The sequence below is a fragment of the Ambystoma mexicanum genome, chromosome 2q (genome assembly GCF_040938575.1).
Source record: "Ambystoma mexicanum isolate Mex_15411 chromosome 2q, UKY_AmexF1_1, whole genome shotgun sequence".
Classification (NCBI taxonomy): domain Eukaryota; kingdom Metazoa; phylum Chordata; class Amphibia; order Caudata; family Ambystomatidae; genus Ambystoma; species Ambystoma mexicanum.
This window is the reverse complement of record NC_090924.1, coordinates 280,655,306-280,675,515: the sequence shown is the minus strand read 5'-3', so window position 1 is coordinate 280,675,515 and position 20,210 is coordinate 280,655,306. Positions and strand designations below refer to the sequence as shown.

Genomic DNA, 20,210 nt, shown 5'->3' with positions numbered 1-20,210 from the left:
ACTCGCCTTGCACTGCACTACAAAGAAGCTTGCAGGGAGCTCTGAGGGCTGCTAGGCTCGAAAGCACATGGGACAATCCACCAATCAGAGGAGCTGGCTTCAGCTCGGTATACACCGTGCGCTGTGCTTTGGTGTAAGTTTCGGACCTAGGGGAGACCACGTGTGCAGTTGGTGCTCTTCATGTGGTGTTAGTTTGTTGTTGATGCAGTGTGGTGAAGTGCATTCGGTTTGCTGGGCCAGAGTAGGTTGTGTGAATTTTTGGGTGAGTTAGATATGCAGAGATTTGAAGGTGGGGTTAGTGAGGGGAAGAGTCCTGGTTGTGGCACATCTTGTTCATTTTAAATTCTATTACTAGCGGTGGGATTAGTTGCTACTAACCTTTCTTGACCGTCTGACTGTTGCTGGTTTTAGCGCAGCGCACTCCCTGTTCTGTTCTAATGAACTAAGTATAATGTGATTGGTGTGTCTATTCTCCTCCTTCGGTATTGGAGCAGGGGTTGGAGGGCCCCTTTTCCTACTATATGTGAATTGGTGGGGGCGTGGCTTGGCGGCCATGCGAGCGTGAGCTTATTCAGAGGAGCTCCCACTCTATCCGACAACTGATCCTGACATAAGGCTGAAATAATCGACGGCAGGCCGAATAAACACCGGGAAGAGGCACCGGAGAGCCCAGAGCACGTACAGGGGAAGACCCGAGAAAAATCGGAGGCCGGAAGGGCGAAAACGGAGAAAGCGAAGAGCCCGAGACTCACGGCGCCGTCAACAAAATGGCGGGCGCGCCTCACTGAGACCGCCGCCAGCACCCTGTGACGCGAAGAAGCGCTGACGGCGGAAGACATAGCTCGGGAGGACTGACGTCCAGCACCAAACCCAGGCAGGGCTAGGAGACCACCCCGGAGGCGTAGGTGTGGGGTGCCGTCTTCAGCGGAAGAGAAGAGAAGCCCGCGACAGTACTCCGTGCCGCCGCGCTGAGCCAGGGCGGGCGACGGCGCGGATCGGCCCGGAGCCCGGGTGCCCCCCTCCCTCCGGCGCGGCCGAGAGCAGTTGCACTGGAGCAGAGGCCAACGACCAGAGCGTCACGAGGACGTGGCGGAGCAGCGGAGGACCCCGAGACCGAGAGGCGTTGGGCTCCAGACCCGGAGGCAAGGCGAAGGCCCACCGAGCCCGGGAGGTGAAACACAACCATACCAGGGCCGCGCCCGGACGACCCGCGCCGACCGCCAAGCAAGGGAAGCGGGAATCCACGGACTGCACCGCGGGGGGGTAACACTACCCCGAGGGTGGCCAATCCCCTCCTTGAAAATATCGGAACGGGTGGCGGCCATCAACGAAGCGGCTGGAGAAGGGGACAGTGGAGGCACACACGGAGACTGACCCCAGCCCAAGCAATGGAGGAATATCATTCACTGAAGTAGCAACCAGGACGGTGGTAAAAGGCCTCCTACAGACACCACGAACCTCGCATCTAGCCTCCTCCTATAACATCAAAGCAGGAGCAATAGCCAGAGGGAATAATACCCCACGGTGAGACAGACAGTACCGCAGGACCACGGAGGTTGAACAACGCTGGGAGAGGACGGGGAGAGACCGCCCATAGCAGGAAACCGAGAGAGGGAGCACAACAAAATAAAATAAGGGAGAACCTGCAAACAAACCCACAGCTGCACGAAGTAGACCCAGAACGAACGAGCAAGAGCCACACGCAGGCACGGAGCAGCCGGCGCCGATATGCCAGACAAGCAAAAAGGTGGCAGGGGGAGGCAGACAGTCATGGAGTCATTCGCCCGCAAAGGTGACGATCAGCAGCCCAGAGCAGACGAGAAAGATGCGCCAGAGCCATACGCCACGCAGGGAGAAATCAGACAGGTAGAAGGCAGTATACTAGAAGCCATAGAAGCACTGAAGACGTCGATTGAAGGCAAGCTGGACGCAGTGATCGCGGACGTAGGGCTCCTCAGACAGGACACGAGGAACTTAGCGGAGAGGATAACAACGGTGGAACAACAAGTACAGAGCAATACAGTGGACATGACCACCTCTCGATAGCAAATGTCAGAGGCGCTGGAGAGAATCAGTACACTAGAACGCAGAGCCGAGGACGCGGAGGGCAGGGCTCGGCGCAACAATGTACGCATAGTGGGGCTGCCGGAAGGAGAGGAAGGCAGAGACCCCACGGACTATGTAGAGGACCTCCTGATCCAAGAGGTCGGAGCAGGGACCCTGACTCAGGGCTTCACAGTGGAAAGAGCACACCGAGCGCTAACTAAGAAGCCCCGCCCAGGAGCGCCACCGAGACCAATGATCGCAAAGATCATGAACTTTAAAGACAGGGAAAAAATCCTGAAGTTTTCAAGAGAAGGTGGAAATATAACGCGAAATGGGGCCAGGATAACAATATACCCAGACTACACGGCACTGGTGCAGAGACAGAGAGCCCAGTTCTGGCAGACCAAAGAGCGCCTCCAGGCCGCAGGTGTGAAATTTATGCTGCTGTACCCAGCCAAACTTAAAGTCCTGCAAGACGGGAAGACACAGATCTTCGAGACGACGACGGATGCCCAAGAGTGGATGGACCAACGGGGGATCCCGCAGCTGGGGGAGGGGAATGAGCGGAACAAGAACACCCCCCGGCGTGGCAGAGAGTGAGACTAAGCATGATACGCATACCCGAAACCGCAGCAAGAAGATGAGAGACACCCTGCTGGAACGCGTCAAAGCAGGAAAATCAATAGCCGAAAAGTTCAAAGGCCTAAACTAGAGACTCGCAAAGGGAGCACAGACTTTGGGAAGTGGAACCGCCAAGATCCACAGTAGAAACCCCAGTAGAAACAATGTTTGCAGTGTCAGTTTTGAGACACTACGCCGCGACAGGTACACCGGAGGAGAGGAAGGAAGTACCTGGAGTGCGGCGGGGCCCGAGCGGGAGGAGGGAGGCTGGGCGTTTGTTGTTGTTGTGGTTAACAGTTGAAGTTCGAAGGTTAAGGTTAAGTTTGCAGGAAGAAGGCATAGGAGGAAACGGACACAACAGTCGGCGTAAACAGGAAGGAGGACAAACTAATCATCCAAATTCCGACAAACTGGGGACGGGACATAAATCCCCGACAGCGACACACCAGGAGAATATGACAGCAAGCGGGCCCATGGGAAAGAGCAGGCCGCTAGCGCTAAACCCCTCAAAGATCGAGATGACTTAAGGATCGTCACGTGGAACGTAAGAGGGCTGAACGCATATGTCAAGAGACTGAGGATTTATACCTGGTTGAACAAAGCGAGAGCCCACATTGCAATGTTGCAAGAGACACACCTAACGGCAGAAAAACAAGCCAAGGTAACAAAAAAATGGGGAGGTCAGATGTATAGCTCAACATACTCCAATTACGCAAGAGGGGTGATGACCTAGATTGCCCCCGGCATCCCATTCCAGCTCATCAATCAAGAAAAGGACGCCAAGGGTCGGGTCCTGATTGTCCATGGGATGTTGGAGAACCGGGAGGTGTGCCTGGTGAATACCTACGCCCCCAACCATGACGCGACGGCCTTCTTTAGGTCGCTCCCACCCCGGCTGGACCCGTACAGGAACGCTACGATAATCTGGGCCGGAGACCACAACTGCACATTGGACCCTCGGCTGGACAGGTCGGACGACAAGCATAAAAGAGCAGCGCCACCAGCAAGGGCACTACGGCAGTTGCTGGACCAGCTGGAGCTTGAGGACATCTGGAGAAAGGTACATGGGGAAGAAAGGGGATATACACATTACAGCGCCCCACACAAGACATTCACACGGATAGATTATCTTCTCACTCGCAAAGAAACACTGGGAGAGTTCACTGAGGCACATGTACACGCACGGACCCTATCTGACCACGCCCCCTTGAGAGTCACATGGGCACATACACACAGGGGAGCCCCCATACCCACATGGAGGCTAAGGGCAGAAGCACTACTTGACGGGGACTTCCAGGAACACATTCAAGACACAATAGATGATTACTTCGAGCATAAGATGGGTAGTGTGGACAGCACGGGGACGGTCTGGGAGGCCTTCAAGGTGGTGGTCAGGGGGGAGGCAATGGGAAAGATGGGAGGACTCAGGCGGGAAACCCTAGCACAACTGGACGAACTAGAAAGGAAAATTGAAAAGGCTGAGGGGCAGGTGGGGGAGAGAGGAGCAGAACAGAGCAATCTTACCACGCTGCGACAACAATGTGCAGCGACCTGGGATAGACTAGGGCGTTTTGACTACGGGAAATACATACTGAAGCTGCACGCCGAGGGGGATAAACCTAGTAGACTCCTGGCCTGGCTAACCAAACAGGAACCGATCAACGCGATTCGGAACAGGGAAGGAGACGTGATAAGGACCCAGGAGGGTATAAATGAGGTGTTCTCGCAATTTTACGAGGACTTATACTCCAGAGTCCAGGAGGCGGAGGAGGGGGACCTGGAGGAGGCCCTTGCGGAAATTAGGCTCCCATAACTAACGGAGGAGCAGGCCCGAATGCTGGACGCTCCCCTCACTCCGGAGGAATTGGTGGAGGTGATCACCCGGCTGCCGACAGGGAAATCTCCAGGGCCCGACGGGTTGCCGGGGGAATTTTATAAACAGTACAGGGAAGTCCTGGCTCCGAGGCTGCTGGAAACATTGGAAGAGGCATATGAGACGGGAAGGCTCCCGGACAGTATGTCGGAATCCATAATAGTCCCGATCCTTAAACCAGGTAAACCACCTCTCGAATGTGGGTCTTAAAGACCGATCTCCCTGATGAATCAGGACTCCAAGATCTTGACAGCGGCGTTAGCCAACCGCCTTAAGAGGGTGATACCCACCCTGATCCATACGGACCAGACAGGGTATGTACCGGAACGAAACACGTCATGGAACCTTCGAAGACTCCACTATGTCATCGATAGGACGAACCAGGAGAAGGGGGAGTGCGCTGTAGTTTCGCTAGATGCAATTAAAGCGTTCGATTTGGTGGGTTGGGATTGGCTCCTGGGGGCGCTCGCCCATTTTGGGATAGGACAGGGGTTTCTACGTTGGATAAAGATACTTTACAAAGACCCGAGAGCAAGGGTCAAGACAGGTAGACATCTATCCAGGGAATGGGGCATAGAGAGAGGTACGAAGCAGGGGTGCCCCCTGTCCCCAATGCTATATATTTTGGCTCTGGAGCCGTTCGGGGCCTTCCTAAGAATGGACTACAAAGACACGGGCATAGAGATAGACGGGGAAACACACCAGATATCGATATATGTGGACGATATATTGCTTTACGTACAAGACCCACGCACCCACCTACAGGACCTGCTAGAAGCGCTGAGCGCATTCGGTAGGTTGTCAGGAATTGTGATTAACAGAGAAAAATCCCTATTGTTCCCCCTGGCCGGCCTGCGCACAATGCCGGCAGACCAACTGCCGCGCCTGAGCATCAAATGGACCCCGACCACCTTCAAATACCTGGGAGTGGATATTTATCACGACACCACGGAAACACATATAGGCAACACGCAAGCAGCCCTAGACAAAATCGGGAACGCCATGAAATTCTGGCAGACTCTACCGTTGGGTATGATAGGCCGAGCAGCCTTATTAAAGATGACATGTCCTGCCTCGACTTCTATATTATTTCACAAACATCCCTTACACTATACCAGGGGCCTTCTTCAAACACCTGCACACCATGGTGAGAACCTTCTTGTGGGGAGGAGGGAGAAACAGGGTGGCACTACACACATTGCAAAGGGGCTACGAGTGGGGGGGCATCAAGGTCCCGGACTTCGAGTACTATTACTTAGCAGCACAGCTCCAATTTGTGGTACGAGGGCTGGGGGAAGAGGTCTCCATAGATGCAATACTTTTCCAGCCAACGCTCCGGAAATATTACCTGAGAGAACTCCTATGGCTAAAAGCCGCCCAAGCCAAAGACCTTCCCAACATGGCCCAGTTAGGCCGAACATTGTGGAAAAGAGCCTGGAGGACACAAGGCACGCAAGACCCCTGCTCAAGACAGATCCCCCTGGCGGGATTAGTAGATGCTCGAGTGGCAAGCCTGGCCACGTACAGGACACAGTGGGAGGACAAAGGAATAGCCCAAATAGGGGACTTGTGGCATGAAGGACAATGGGTCGAATTTCAGACCCTGGTGGACGAACAGGATGTACACAAAGGCCAATTCATCCTATACAATAGCCTAGTGCAAGCAATAAAGAAAAGGTGGGACACCATGCCAGAGACAGAGGACACCGAAGGAGCGTTGGATACATGGTACGATGTTTCTGAAGGGGGACACACCGTGTCCAGACTCTACGAGCAACTACTGGGGACCACCAATAAAAAGATACTGAAAGCGCGAGCGAAATGGGAGGAGCAACTTCGACAACCCTTTACAGATGGAGAATGGAACAGGATCCTCCTGTACACGAAAAAAGTCTCCAGGAACGCCAGGTTCAGGCAGCTGCAAATTTATATAGTACATAGAGCATATCTAACCCCCAAGAGAATGTCGAGGATGGGAGATGGGCAGACCCGGTGCTGCCCGCGTTGCAAAGAAGAACAAGCCGACATGCTGCACATGTTCTGGTCATGCCCGAACATAATAGACTTCTGGAACTTGGTAAAGGAAAAGGCGATGACGACAGAAATTCACATGCCAGCTGGGTCGCCGGCGTCTTATATTCTGGGCCTGTTCCCGAGGGGAGACCGGCAGATGTCGCACGTGGCAAAAATGAAAGACTTGATGACAATATTAGCGAAGCGCCGCATAGCGATGGCATGGAACAAGAGCGAAGGCCCCTCGAAGGAGGGCTGGTGGGCCGACCTGCACAAATGGACGATAGCGGAAACAGCAGTCTGGACGAGAGCCACGCAGAAGGGAGAAGGCAACAGCGGGGCCAGACTACTGGCGTGGAACACCCTGGTGCAAGACCTGTTCCGAAACAGAGATGAAGACAGCACGAGCGATCGAGACGACCCAGGAGAAGAAGGAGTTGACCCGCTTGCGCCTGGGGGCAATACATGTATGGACCAGAGAAGGGCAGACAACCGGAAAGGAGAGAAGGCCTGGCCGTGACCGGTGCGGTCAATGGACAATGCAGATTTCACTTGGAAGTGCCAGCACATACACTCAAGGACAAAGGAGAGGACACCCCCAGGGAAGAGAGGGGGGTGGCCGAGAGGGCGGTCCCTCCACCATAAACTTGACAAATGTTGTGAACCGGTGAGGAGGTGATGGATCACGGACATACTGCTGCTGCCTTCGAGGGAGGGGGCTGGGGGAAGGAGTTGGGTAATGGTTCTTTTCTTTTTCTTTCTTGCCTTTCTTTTTTCGGTTCTTCTTTTCCTTTGTTGTAAAACCAATAAAAAGAAGTTAAAAAAAAAAAATCTATGTGAATTGGTCTGTTGGAATTTCGGGTGTGGTACGGGCCCGGATAATATGGATGAGTCGCCTTAAGTGCTTCTGTCTCGGTCTTTCTGTCTTCAGTCTTTAGTGTGATCCTCTTGTAGGTATCTCTTATTATGTCGTATGATCTGTCGAATTCGTTCCTTAGATTCTGTTTCTATTCGATTGTTTGTTGGTAACCGGGATCGGTATCTTCATTCGTCATTGTTTTAGTGGTGTGTCTGTTCTTGTGGGTGGTCTTTCAGTTATGCAACGAAGAGCCAGGATTTGAGCAGTTTCCTGAATAGTAGGTGGTTTCTTGTGTTCCGTATATCCTTTGGTAAGTCATTCCAAGTTTTCGGGGCCTGGTGAGAGAAAGAGGATCCTCAGAGTTTTCTTCTGTTGTAGGGTTTCGGTTCCAGGCAGATGTTGCTTGATCTGAGCGTTCTTGTTGGCTGATCTAGGCGTAATTTATCTGTCAGGAATTCTGCGCCTTGGTTGTGTAGTGCTCTGTGCGTGATGCACATTGATTTTTATTAGTTGTTTTATTGGTAGCCAATGTAGTATTTTTAGTACGGGTGTGATATGTTCTCTTCAGGGTAGTTTGATAAGGAGTCTGGCTGCCGCATTTTGTATGCGTTACCCATTTATAGGCTATTGGCATAATCTACTCTGGGTTCCATGTGTTAATATCGTGGCAAATATTGATGTTTACACAAAGCAATTGAGGCAAAAAGGCTGTGGTCTTGCTGCTGCAATCCATGGAAGGATGCGGGGGACAACTCCGCAACCCCCAGACCCATTATACCATTTAAGGGGACCAAGGGACACCCCCCGCAACCCCTGCTTCCCTTAAATGATATAATGGGGTACACCTTTACCGCAATTTTATTACTGCATACCCTACTCTGGACATGACGAGAGCGATGATGGTAAGTATTTTGTTGGCGAATGACAGGAATGGTAGGATCCTTTTTGCTGTTCGCAGGAGGAAGAAGCATTTCTTGAGTAGAGCGTGCTCTAGAGTGAGATTGTTGTCCATCAAGACCCCCAGGGTTTTTACAATCGACTATGGCACTGGGGTCATACCGAGTTCTCTTGGCCAAGGGATGTAGTTGTTGTCTTCTCTGTTTTTTGCAACAATCATTATCTCCTTTTGCCTGGGTTCATTTTGAGATGGTTCGAGTTCATCCAAATGTATACATTGCGAAGGCAGTTCTGTAGTGTTGTTTTCTTCTTGGGTGTCTTGTATTTTGAAGATTATATTTGTGTGTCGTTGGCGTAGTTGTAGCAGGTGAGGCCATGTATTTTGATAATTTTGATTAATAGAGATAGTTAGATGTTGAATAAAAGCGTGGAGAAAGTTGATCCTTGTGGTACTCTGCATATGGAGTCTCTTGGGTTGGACTTGAAAGGTTTCATCCATACTGTTTCCCTTCTGTTTGTTAGGAAGGAGTTGATCCATAGTAGGGCAGTGTCTGTTATTCCCAGTTCTTCTAATCTCGTTATGAGGATGTCGTGGTTGACTGTCGAATGCTGCGGATAGGTCTAGAAGTATCAGGGCAGTACTGTTGTCAGAGTCTGTTTGCTTTTAGGTCATCCCATATTGAGAGGAGAGCTGATTCCCTTCCTCTCATTGGTCTGAAGCCTACTTGTGCCTGGTCTAGTAGGCAGTGCTCTTCTATGAATTCTTGGGTTGTTTTCTATATGTACGTTTCTAGCAGTTTGGCTGTGTAGGGGATGTTGGAGATGGGCCTGTAGTTGGATAGGTCCTCTACATTTCCTGCTGTATCTTTGAGTAGCGGCCTGATGTACGCTGATTTGAAGGAGTGTGCTACTTTACCTGTTGCGATCTAAAAGTTGAGGAGATTCCTATGGTATTCCATTGGAGTTCCTTGTTTGAGAATTGATTTATATATGTCCGGAGACCAGGGATCTTAGGGAGAACCTGATTTGTTGCTTTGACTTACAAGTTTGACGAACATCTCCACTGATATTTCGGCGAATGTTTGTAGTTTGTTTGGATGTTCCTTGGGAGGGTAGGTGGGGTCTGTAGTGCGGTCATGTGGTCTGCTTTGTTGGATGGTAATAATTTCGTTTTTCGAAGTGGACTTCCAGGTCATTGCTCAGTTTCATCGATGGAATTGGCGTGTTGCATCCTGGTGGGTTTCTTATTTCATTCATGATTTTGAAGAGTTCTTTTTGGGTGTTTGGTGCTTTGAAGATTCGGCTATCGTAGTTTTTCCTCTTCGCTTTTTGTATTTCCTTTTTGTATGAGTGGATCTGTTGCAGACATTTCAGTTTATTTGCAGTGTTGCTGTTGATCCCCAATTCTAATTCTAGTTTTCGGTTTTTACTTTTCATGGCGCCGAGTAGTGGGGTGAACCATTTTGCCATTGTTCTTTTATGTGAGGACGTAAAAGTATATTTTGTTTTGGCCAATATCGTCTAGGGTTGTTACGATCCATGTGTGGAGTAAGGTTACTTTTTTGTCCAGGTCAGCTTCTTCAGTGATTGTTGCTTGTGGTTTGCTGAGTTCCAGGAGTTCAATTAGGTTGGAGCTTTTGATGGTTCTCTAGTTTCTTTTCATGATCATCGGTGGTTTGTCTTGTTTCTTGTTTATTGGGGTTGTCATTGTGATTATTAATGGAATGATGAGGTGGTCGCTACAGATTATTTGAATTGGGGGTGCTGTGGTAATGCGCTCTTTATTGGCGAAGATTGCATCAAGTGTATGCCCTGCCGAGTGTGTTCCTCCTTTGACTAGTTGTTGTAGGTTCATTGCTGCTAGTTGGGCGGTTAAAGATTTTTGTGTGATATACGATTTTTTCGTAATATGGCTTAAGAGATTCATACCCTTTGGCTATTCAATGCAGGTAGAGATTATTTGTTTTTTCTACTTGGTTTACCCTTTTTTGGTATTGAGGGTGAGGGAGAGGTTAAGTTTTTCTAACCAATGACGCCTGCATAGTGATATGTATGTTTATAATTGTGTACCTACAGATATTGGAGTACCTTTTTGAAACCAGAAGAAAGAATCAGAAGTGGAAAAGAATCGCCATGTTTTGAGCACAAGATACATGACTGTCCCTGAGGAATGTCCAGTTAGTTTATAACATCCTGGACAGAAACTTATATAAGTCGGGCTATGATGGGATCAATGTTAAATAACAAAAATTAATTTTGTTCTGTATCCCTCTAGTTCTAATAATTATGTATGGTTTTTTTTTAGTGAAACATTTTTATGGGTTTATATATTGTATTGTAACATGTGCATATGCTTTTTATGTGTTTTACATTTGTGTCATGATATTGTTGCTTTGAATATATAATAATTAAACTTGATATGAAAGATAGTTGCAGACATACACCACAGACACAACCTACACCCTCAGGTGACTTCGATAGCTAGAGTGCTGGGGACATTAATATATTACGGTTTGCTTTAGAATAGTTAGAAGTTGGTAAATGGAAAAGATTATTAGAACAAACAAGGTTTGGCGCACAGAGCAAAACTCTAGAAAGACCTTTCCACAAGGAAATGGTGAAAAAAGAAGACCGGGACCTGTTTTTACAGAGGGGGCTCAGAGGCCATCTTGAAAAAGATGGCTCCCGTGATTTAACGCTAAAGGAGCTACAAATAGTTTGCGGTCAGTAGAAATCATGGTAGGTAGTTGCAAAACCACTGCCTCCAGCCATTCTAAGAGGAGAGGGTAGCATTTGACTGCTACATGAGTATCTAGACATAGGGGATACTAAGTAACCCCTCCAGCACTCTATTGTAAGATAGGGTGCGCTGGGTCTAGGAATTTAAAGGACTAGCAAAGTAAATTTCACTTTACTTACTCTGGGAAACTGTAGTTTATCCCAGAGAAGGTATTCAAACCTTGGGAAAGCTTGAACGACTTCCCTGTGCCACTGCACTGAGGGTGCTGTGTGACACAAATGAAAAGATGATGCCTATGGAGTTATCTAAAACTCCATAATCAAAGAACACAAGAATAAAACACACTTCAAAATACATGAGAGAGTGAGAAAAAAGGGTCACACTCTCTCCAGGTAAAAAAAATCAGGTCCTCAAAATCCAGCAAAGTTGCTGGGGGTCTCTAAGGTGAAGGGCATTAGCACATTTTTGAGAATTATCCCTAACAGGAACTCTGTTGGCAATGGAAGTGTAACAATTCTGATAGACATGTGCAACCATCCCAATGGTAAGGATGGGGCTGTACTTATCCTCTCATCGCTAGTTGGGATCTTGGTAATGTATGGGATGAATTGTTGGAATTGTAGCGATTTTTTTTGTTTTTGTCAACTATCAAGGCTTAACATACAGATGTCAAAACCAGGTGTTGGGATATTCCAAAATCTCTGATAGATGTGTCTGCAAGGTTATCTGAGAATGTGCTTGCTGGACCAGCATGTCGATATAATATGAACAAATTGTAAAATACTCTACAAGGTCTAACATTGCAGGCTTATGGATTCACAGCTTAAAGGTACCCCAATTTACAGGGGTACCCCTTAACTATACAGGTACCCCTAATCATGCTCACACCAGATTAATAATTCACCCATCTAGAGAATTAAGGCCAAGAATCATCTTGCAAGGATAAGACATTTTAATCTGTACAAAGGTGAGGATGGAGTGTTGGGGGCAAAGGACTCTGCTCCACGACCAGCATTCTGTCTTCCGTGGCTGGCTCCTCCAGCCTGATGCCAAGCAGGCGCCTTAAAATACTGTTCAACTTGGTTACTGGATACTGGCATAGCGCATCCAAAACTGTTGTTCTTCCTTAAAAGGGACGCTGCAGTCTTCCTTCTTGCATGGCCAGTTTACAAACTACTTAGCATACTGCTGCCTATGCAGGAATACATTGTCGCTTCATTTTTCATCATTTTACTATATTATGAACATATATAAACACACCTTCCTGCCATACTCTCAACACTTCACTCAGTGTTCTTATATTTCATCTGGTCCAGTAATTCCGCTTATACTTAAAAACACAGTTTTCCTATACTGTTACATTGTGTATATGAGCCCCAGCCTGCCTGCGTGTTTTGATGGACAAGGAAAAGCTGCTGAGTTACCTTGTGTGCTCTACAGCCTTAGTGAACACTGGCAATGCCTGTAGTCTATTTTTTAGCACAGGCTGCATTCACCGTACTCTGAGAAAACTAAATAAAATGTAAAATGTTTACAGATTTATTTCAATAGTTATTTGCACCTTATATTTTAATACTATTTTCATTTAGTGCCTGGCCACGCCTGTATGTGATTATTTTTGCATGAAAAAAGCTTTCTCTGTGCTATAGTGCTTTAAGAAGTCTTGCCTAATTGTAAAGCGCTTGGGGGTTCAGGCAGGCGCTTGTCGAGGCGCTACCATCCCCCCAACACAGCCCTGCATCGTAGCATGGGCAGAATGTCTACTGAAAAGTAGTCTTCATGAATTGGATCTAATTTGCCTCCTTCCCATAGGTGCGCTGTTGGCATACAAGGGGGTACTGCTCATAGAGGTGGAAGTGACACCCAATACTGTAAATACCGTGTTCCATTTCATTTAGCGTCACACAAAGTGGAAAAAGTGCACCGAGTGAGTTTCTATTACTGCATTTCCTTTTTTCTTCTTGTAGGTGCTGGACCCTGATAAACAGATTGATATGCTGGACTCGCTTCGCATTTACCTGTTACAGTTTGCAACTCTCCTTGTGGAACACGCTCCTCACCACATCCACGACAATAACAAGAACCGGAATAGCAAGCTGAGGCGGCTGATGACCTTTGCCTGGCCCTGCCTGCTCTCCAAGGCCTGCGTGGATCCTGCCTGCAAGTACAGCGGTCACCTGCTTTTAGCTCACATTATTGCCAAGTTTGCCATACACAAGAAGATAGTCTTGCAGGTACTCCCAGCCCTTGCCGTTTTCACCCTAGTTGGGTTATTTAATGTATATGTGAATATAGGACTTGCTTTGTTTACTCCACAAACCATATCATCTCTGTCTGGTCCTGCAAACTTGCCTTTTAGGACCAGACTGCTGCTCATGCCCATTGGATGCTAGGGGGCGTTATTGAAGAGCGTGTTGGGGGTAGTTTAAGTGCTCTCCTGGACATTAAGTGGAATCCCATTTGAAGTAGACAGGACTAGTAATCTAGGTTTGGGTGTGTGCTAGAGAAGCATCTGTCTCTTTGGTTTGCGCATTTTGTGGTGTGCCGCTTGTGCGATTAGGCACGTAGGCACCGTTTTATCACACCAAAGCAATGCATTTCCAGACATGCGCGGTTATACTTTTGTACAATGGAAGCTGAAGATTGGTTTCTAAACTCGTATATTTATTTAAGCAATATATATAGTGCGGGTGTTGGAACATAACTCATCAGAATGCTTTGCAATCAACCATGGCAATGAACTGTTACATCACAAAAGAAGAGTTCTGCATAGGGCAACACTACAGAAGGGGGAGAACACTGTTGAGAAGAAAACAGTCCGGCCGACCAGAGGAGTGGGCTGGCCAGTGCGTGGCATAGTGAGGGGTCCCCAGGTCTCGGAGTTACGGGTTAGCCACATGGTTTCCGGATGACGGGTAAATGAAAGTGACATATGGATTTCCTTACTTTCCGCATCTCGACTCTCCAGCCTAAGGCAGGAGTGGCCGAAGCGCGCAGCAAAGCAGAGTTTGCTTCTGGTAGGTAGGAGGGATGACTACGCTTGATGGCTCTAGAGAGCGAGCCTCCCGTTTTGAAGGGAAATCGTGCTCCCAGGCAAGCCAATAACGTTTCATTTACATTTGGTCTGTGCGAGCAGGGACGGCGTCCGGCCCTTTCAAATAAAAGGGGCCTCGCGAGAGCCCCAGGGGGTGCCAGCAACTGTCCCCGTCTTACCATTCAGTAGTCTTCTAATTAAGGCAATAGATTATTTTCGTTCGGGGGCTCCAGCAAATGTAGCTGGCAAGGCACGCGCTGTAAAGCGTTAACAGCCGCCAATGATCACGAGACGGCCAGCCGGGAGCTGAAACATTACATTTCCACGGGAAAAAACGATTAATTATTTTTTTGTCAGCAAGGGGCTGATGTGGAGGAACTGGTGTTAAAAGACAACGAGGTGATAATCCGTGGGCATTTAGTGTTTCGGCTCCCTGCTGGTTGGCCTTCTCCTGGCAATTGGTGGCTATTAACCCTTTATTTGTCTATTATAATGTCTGTGAGAAATTCGTTTTTTGAGGCGTTAAGTTGGAGCGGAAAAATTATCTTGCATTTTTCTAGGGCACCGCGGAGTCTCTTTCGAGCAGCAATGTCCTTCAGAGGCGCATATTCACATAGAGCAGGGTGTCCTCTGCAGTTGTCTGTGTTTTGCCTGTCTACCTACCTACTTACATATCTTTTGTAATCTATTTTACTCAAAATAGGAACCCAACCTTTGGCATAAGTCTGTACTACACAGGTTGGTAGCGTGTTGAGCAGCCAGGCTTATCTCAAGAGGGGGTCAATGCAAGCTGTAGGGGAATTACACAAGAGATTAGTGACAAGTATTCAAATAAACACTTACAAGGTTCTTGAATAAACAATTATTAATTTAACAGTCAGTTTGAGTAGGGGCAATATAATAGTAACGCACAAATACACTTCAAAAATACACACTCTTAATATTTCTAAATCAGTAAGTACCCTTTTGGAATGGCACACAAACACTTCCTACATTAATATACTACTGTTTGCATTTAGAATCAGACTTAGGAGTAGGTCAAAGAAAATGGGTTATTAGAACAGAACAAGAGATCACACGTGCTTTTGGTAACCCCCAGTGCAAAGTTAGTTAACCCCTTCCTTCCTGGAAGCTGATTAGGCTTGTAAAGTAAAGAGGCTGTTAGCAACTCTACAGGGGAAACAAGACTAGTCTCAACCGAGAACAAGTAAGGTTACAACAAGAGGTAAATTCTCTTAGACTGTACAGTACCTTTGGTTGGAAGAAAAGGGCTTTGGCTAGCTTCTGTTCCTGTGCAGCTCTGCAGATCCCGTGTTCCTGGGCCTCAGTCGTGGGAACAAGAGGGAGGACGCCTGTAGGACTCCTGCACTGCAACAGGACGGTCAGCGACAGAAAAGGACCAACTGCTATTCAGTGGCACTTCGCGGTTTCAGCTCCCCGTGTCTAAGCAAATGGCAACAATGCATACTCTTGGCTGGCGAGATGGGCTTTCCTTGCATCTGGGGTCCAGCACTCTGTTGAGGGGGCTCAAGATCGGTCAGTCCTGCTTCCTGGGAGTCCGGAGGATCTTCCTGGAGCTCTTGGCACACTTAAAAGCAATGCACACAATCTGGTGTTCCTCTCCCTGGCTATTTGGTTCCAGCAGCAACTGCAGTGGAATTTCAACCAGCTCTGAGAGGATGTCCAGGTGGCTTACTTTGGAGTTGATTGGACCCACCAACTCAATGGGAGAAGTCGTCCTTGCAGGGCTTCTCTAGTCAAAACGAAATTGGAGTTTCAGCACAGCAGCAGGGCTTCACCGGGCAAACCAACGGTCCAGGAGTTGCAGCAGGTGTCTCTTCCAAGTTCCTCTTCAGATTCCTTCGTCCAGTGGTCGACACTGCCTTCCAAGCCAAAAAGCCTAGCCTTTTATGCAGGTTTCTCCCATTCATTCCAGCCTAGCTGTCAGTCACCCAGTAGGGTGGCTGTCCTTGCCGGACAGCCAGCCGGCCAATCACCTCAGAGTACATTCCTGTCTCCTAGGAGACTAAGCATAGGGTGTTTCAGGCACCTCCCTCGCTGCTTGCCCCCGCCGCCTGCCCCCGCCAGACACCCTGGAGCCAGCAGCAGTCTTCACTCGTGAATCCCGCCAAAGGCAAAACAAACAAAGGGACCAAACCTGGTTTGGCGAGCAGAGTAAATCTCAAGAAGGTCCTGTCCACAAAGAAATGGTGAAAAAAGACGACCAGGGCCATTTTGGCGAACGCAGCCCATGGTAAATGCACATCACGGTAGTTAAAAGTAAACCACTGCCACCAGTCATTCGAGGAAAGGGTAACATAAAAATGTTACACGAGAAGCTAGACCAAGGGGATACCAAGTACCCCCTCCAGCACCCCCATTGTAAGATAGTGTGTGCTGGGTCTAGAAAAGTCACAATGTAAGTAACGTCAATTTCACTACACTGCTCTTGGAAACAGTAGTTTATCCAAGATAAGGTATTTAAACCTTGGGAAATCTAAAAAAAAAAAAAAAAAACTTCCCTATGTCACTGCAATGAAGGTGCTGTGTGACACAATGTAAAAGATGATGCCTATGGAGTTTGTTAGGCTCCACAACCAAAAGAAACAGAGTTCAAATCACATTAAAAATACATGAGGGTGTGGGAAAAGGGTCTCGCTCTCTCCAGGCAAAAATGTAAAGTCCAAGAGTCCAGCAAAAGAGCTGGGGGTCTCTAAGGTAGAGAGGAATTAGCACATTTCTGAGAGTTCTCCCTAACACGGTCCTTGGTTATTTAGCATACATGCCAACATTCCGACACAGCTGTAAGGGAGATTTCTTCAGAGAAATCGGGAGACAATAATTTCCCCATAGGAACGCATTGGGTGAATAATTATTTTAGGTGGGAGAATGTGAAAAATCGCAGTATTTTTCACTGAAAAATCAGGAGTCTCCCGCCTAAATCAGGAGGGTTGGCATGTATGATTTAGGGCCTTGGTTATTTACAGTGTTTTATGATTGGATGTTTGTTTTAACACGCCCATGTGTCTGTAGTGGTCGTTGAGCTCTTCCCACAGATGTTATGAGTGAAATATGTTTTTCATCACATCTTTGATGCCCCTAAATGTACGGGCGATATAAATAAGGTGTGCATGTTTTGTTAGTAGAACAATACATAGATCCAGACGGTGTGATCCGTGATGCAAACACAACACGTGCCTCTGGCCAAGTACAATATTTTGGGATAGCACCCTCATTCTCTGCATATTTCATTCTTGTCATGAGCCAACAGCCAGGCTTGTTTCTGTTGCATGAGCTCTACTGGATGTTGTCCACGAGGTGTTGCCAGATCGTTGTGTATGAAAGAAACAATTCGCCTTTTATTTTTAATAAACAAAAACGTCATGCGAGTAGGGAAATTGACATTCCTGTCACCCTCGGGCCCTAAATAAAGTTGATTTCTTATGAATCAACAATGTTTCTGGTTCCATGCCTTGGTGGCAGGAACCAGTGATCCTAACATGCTACTATCCCAGAAGGCACATGCTTAACGATGGGTATGTTCTATCACATGCAAATGGACAATGAGCTGCCAAGGTGGCAAGTGGTTGCAGTTAATTATGTAGTAGGCCGACTGATGCTTCATAGCTGCAGGCATTATTCTCAATGACCTACTTTTTACATTATATTTAGGAAGTTGGCTTATCACATATTTGCTGTATGATGTGTTCAAACTCCCCTTTGAGTCCCTTCTTCTCCACTCTCCTCTAGGTGTTCCATAGTCTCCTGAAAGCTCATGCTATGGAGGCTCGGGCTATAGTGCGACAAGCAATGGCTATTCTAACTCCAGCTGTGCCGGCTCGCATGGAAGATGGACATCAGATGCTGACCCACTGGACAAGGAAAATCATAGTGGAGGAGGGCCACACTGTTCCACAGCTGGTCCATATCTTGCATTTAATAGTCCAACATTTCAAGGTATGTTAAAGCAACCATTTCTTCTCATTGCACGGATATAGTTCGCTTCTCTTGGGTGAATTATTTGGTGGAAGATTCCATACTGTTGGGGGAGGATTGTGCAGTGCTTTTGTGGAAAATCTGTTAATCCTTTCCACATCACTGATTCCACAAGAGTGACTGCACCGTACCAGGAAAGATGCGCACACAAACGTTCAACCCCTGCCCCCATGCTAGTTCGCTATTCTACAGCATGAGATTTCCTATGTAGAACCCTTCCCTCACCCCCAGACACCCATCTTCTCCCGCATCATCTGGAACATCCTAAAACACTTTAGTAAAGCTTATTTTTTTGCAGCTGGTCCCTAATGACTTGTAAGATCCTATAACCATTTGCCCAAAGCCACCAACTTGTATTTTCTCTGCTGTTCCAAAGGATCTCTGAACACTGCAAGCTGGAGTGTGATTGTCTTTTAAAGATTTTAGTTGTGCCTCATAGGCTGTTTTTTTTTTTGGTTTGAACTCGTCACAATTTTTTTCATTTCACTGAGGTTTGCGGCATTGCAATTATTTGCTATCATTTCATTGTTTATTTAGATCAGATCAGGGAATAAAGTTAGCAGCTTTGTCCAAATCTTACCTTATCGGTTATCAAACGGTAACAAGATCTGATGGTTCAGACAAGTTTGTTCACAAGCTGTCCTTTCATCAGTCTACTGCTTCTCCTAAATTTTTTTCCAGACACCTTTACCATTTTAATATACTATTTCGTATTTTCATGTGTATTTATAAAGCGCCTTATGCCAAGGCGCTGAGCAAAACCAATTTAACACAGTAGAACCCATTTGAAATAACTACAATGTGAGTAAAATGCAGTTAATCATTTTTGAAGTAAGAACGTTTTCAGGACAGCACTGAAGGTAGAATAGGATTGAATCGACCACAGAGAGAGAGAGGAAGAGCATTCGGGGCAACATAAAAGGAAACAAGGGAAGATAAATGGGAGCAAGTCCTAAAAGGAATTTAAATACCATACAGAGAAAGTTGAATTTAAGTTGAGAGTGCAAAGGTAGCCTTTGAAGAGAGGCCAAAGAGGCAGAAATGGAGTCACAAATATATAAGGAATACAGAAGATGAATAGAGGAATTAAAAACAGACTTAAGAGGAGCTAAGCAAGAGACAGGGAGACCAAAGAGGAGTACAGAACAGTAGAATATTCGAGAGAAGATTAAAGAAGAGATTACAAGCTTAGTGGCACTGACAATTAGAAGAGGTCTTTCTGAATATTGAAGAGATGGAAGCGGCTGGAACCGGATGTAATTGAAATGTGATGAGCAAAAGAAAGATTAGTATGAAGATTGAGGCCAAGATTAAGGGCAGTTAGAGAAAAAGACAGATGGGAAGGGGAAAATAGGACAAATGGAGCAGTAACAGCCAAAGGAATAGTGTTTGCAGGAAAAAAAGAACTTCAGTTTTGGAAGGATTGAGGACAAGAAAGTGGTCTGACATCCATGTTTTGATAGCAGAAAGACAGGCACAGAGATTCAGGTATATAGTAGTTGTAAAAGAAGAAAAAGATTGAAATAGTTGGGTCTCAATAGCATAAAAATTATGCGACAACCCAACTGTAGAGATATTAGCCAAAGGAGGAGTATAAAGAGAGAAGAGAAATGGGACAAGAACAGACCCTTCTGGAACACTGTGCCAAAGAGGAAGGGGATCAGAGCAAACACTAGGCTAAGATAGGGAGGATAGCTCAGCGGCAACGTGCTTGCCTTGGATACAAGACAACACGAAGCAACAGAGGTTCGATCCCCGGGTCCGCGTTTAAATACCTCTGGGTATTAAGCGCGTTATAAATACGCAACTAAGAGACATATTCCTGTAACAGCACCTCGATGCCCACAGGCTGTGAGCGCTTTAAAAATGCAAATTAAATAAAAATTAAAAGATACTGAGTAGGTACGATTAGATAGATAAGATTGAAACAATGTGATTACACAACCAGAAAACAAAAAATAGGAAAGGGATTGAAGAAGCGTGTGATCCACTCTGTCGAAGGCAGTGGATAAGTCCAAGAGTATAAGAATAGAAGAGTGTTTAGCATAGTGAGCAGAAAAAAGAGAGTCACGGACGGAAAGAAGAGCAGTTTCAGTGGAGTGAATTGGTCGAAAACCAGGCTGGAAATGAG

The 20,210-nt window shown here is 47.1% G+C and overlaps 1 protein-coding gene across 8 annotated transcripts in view; it reads left to right on the top strand.

The window, feature by feature from the left end:
- Positions 1-20,210, top strand: part of TRRAP (transformation/transcription domain associated protein) — a 2,065,012-nt gene that overhangs the window by 1,125,380 nt on the left and 919,422 nt on the right. For all 8 annotated transcript variants that reach the window (XM_069647248.1, XM_069647247.1, XM_069647244.1 and 5 more), the window contains 2 exons: positions 13,017-13,283; positions 17,834-18,040. In XM_069647248.1, the coding sequence (XP_069503349.1) occupies positions 13,017-13,283; positions 17,834-18,040 (474 nt within the window). The remainder of the gene's footprint in view (positions 1-13,016; positions 13,284-17,833; positions 18,041-20,210) is intronic.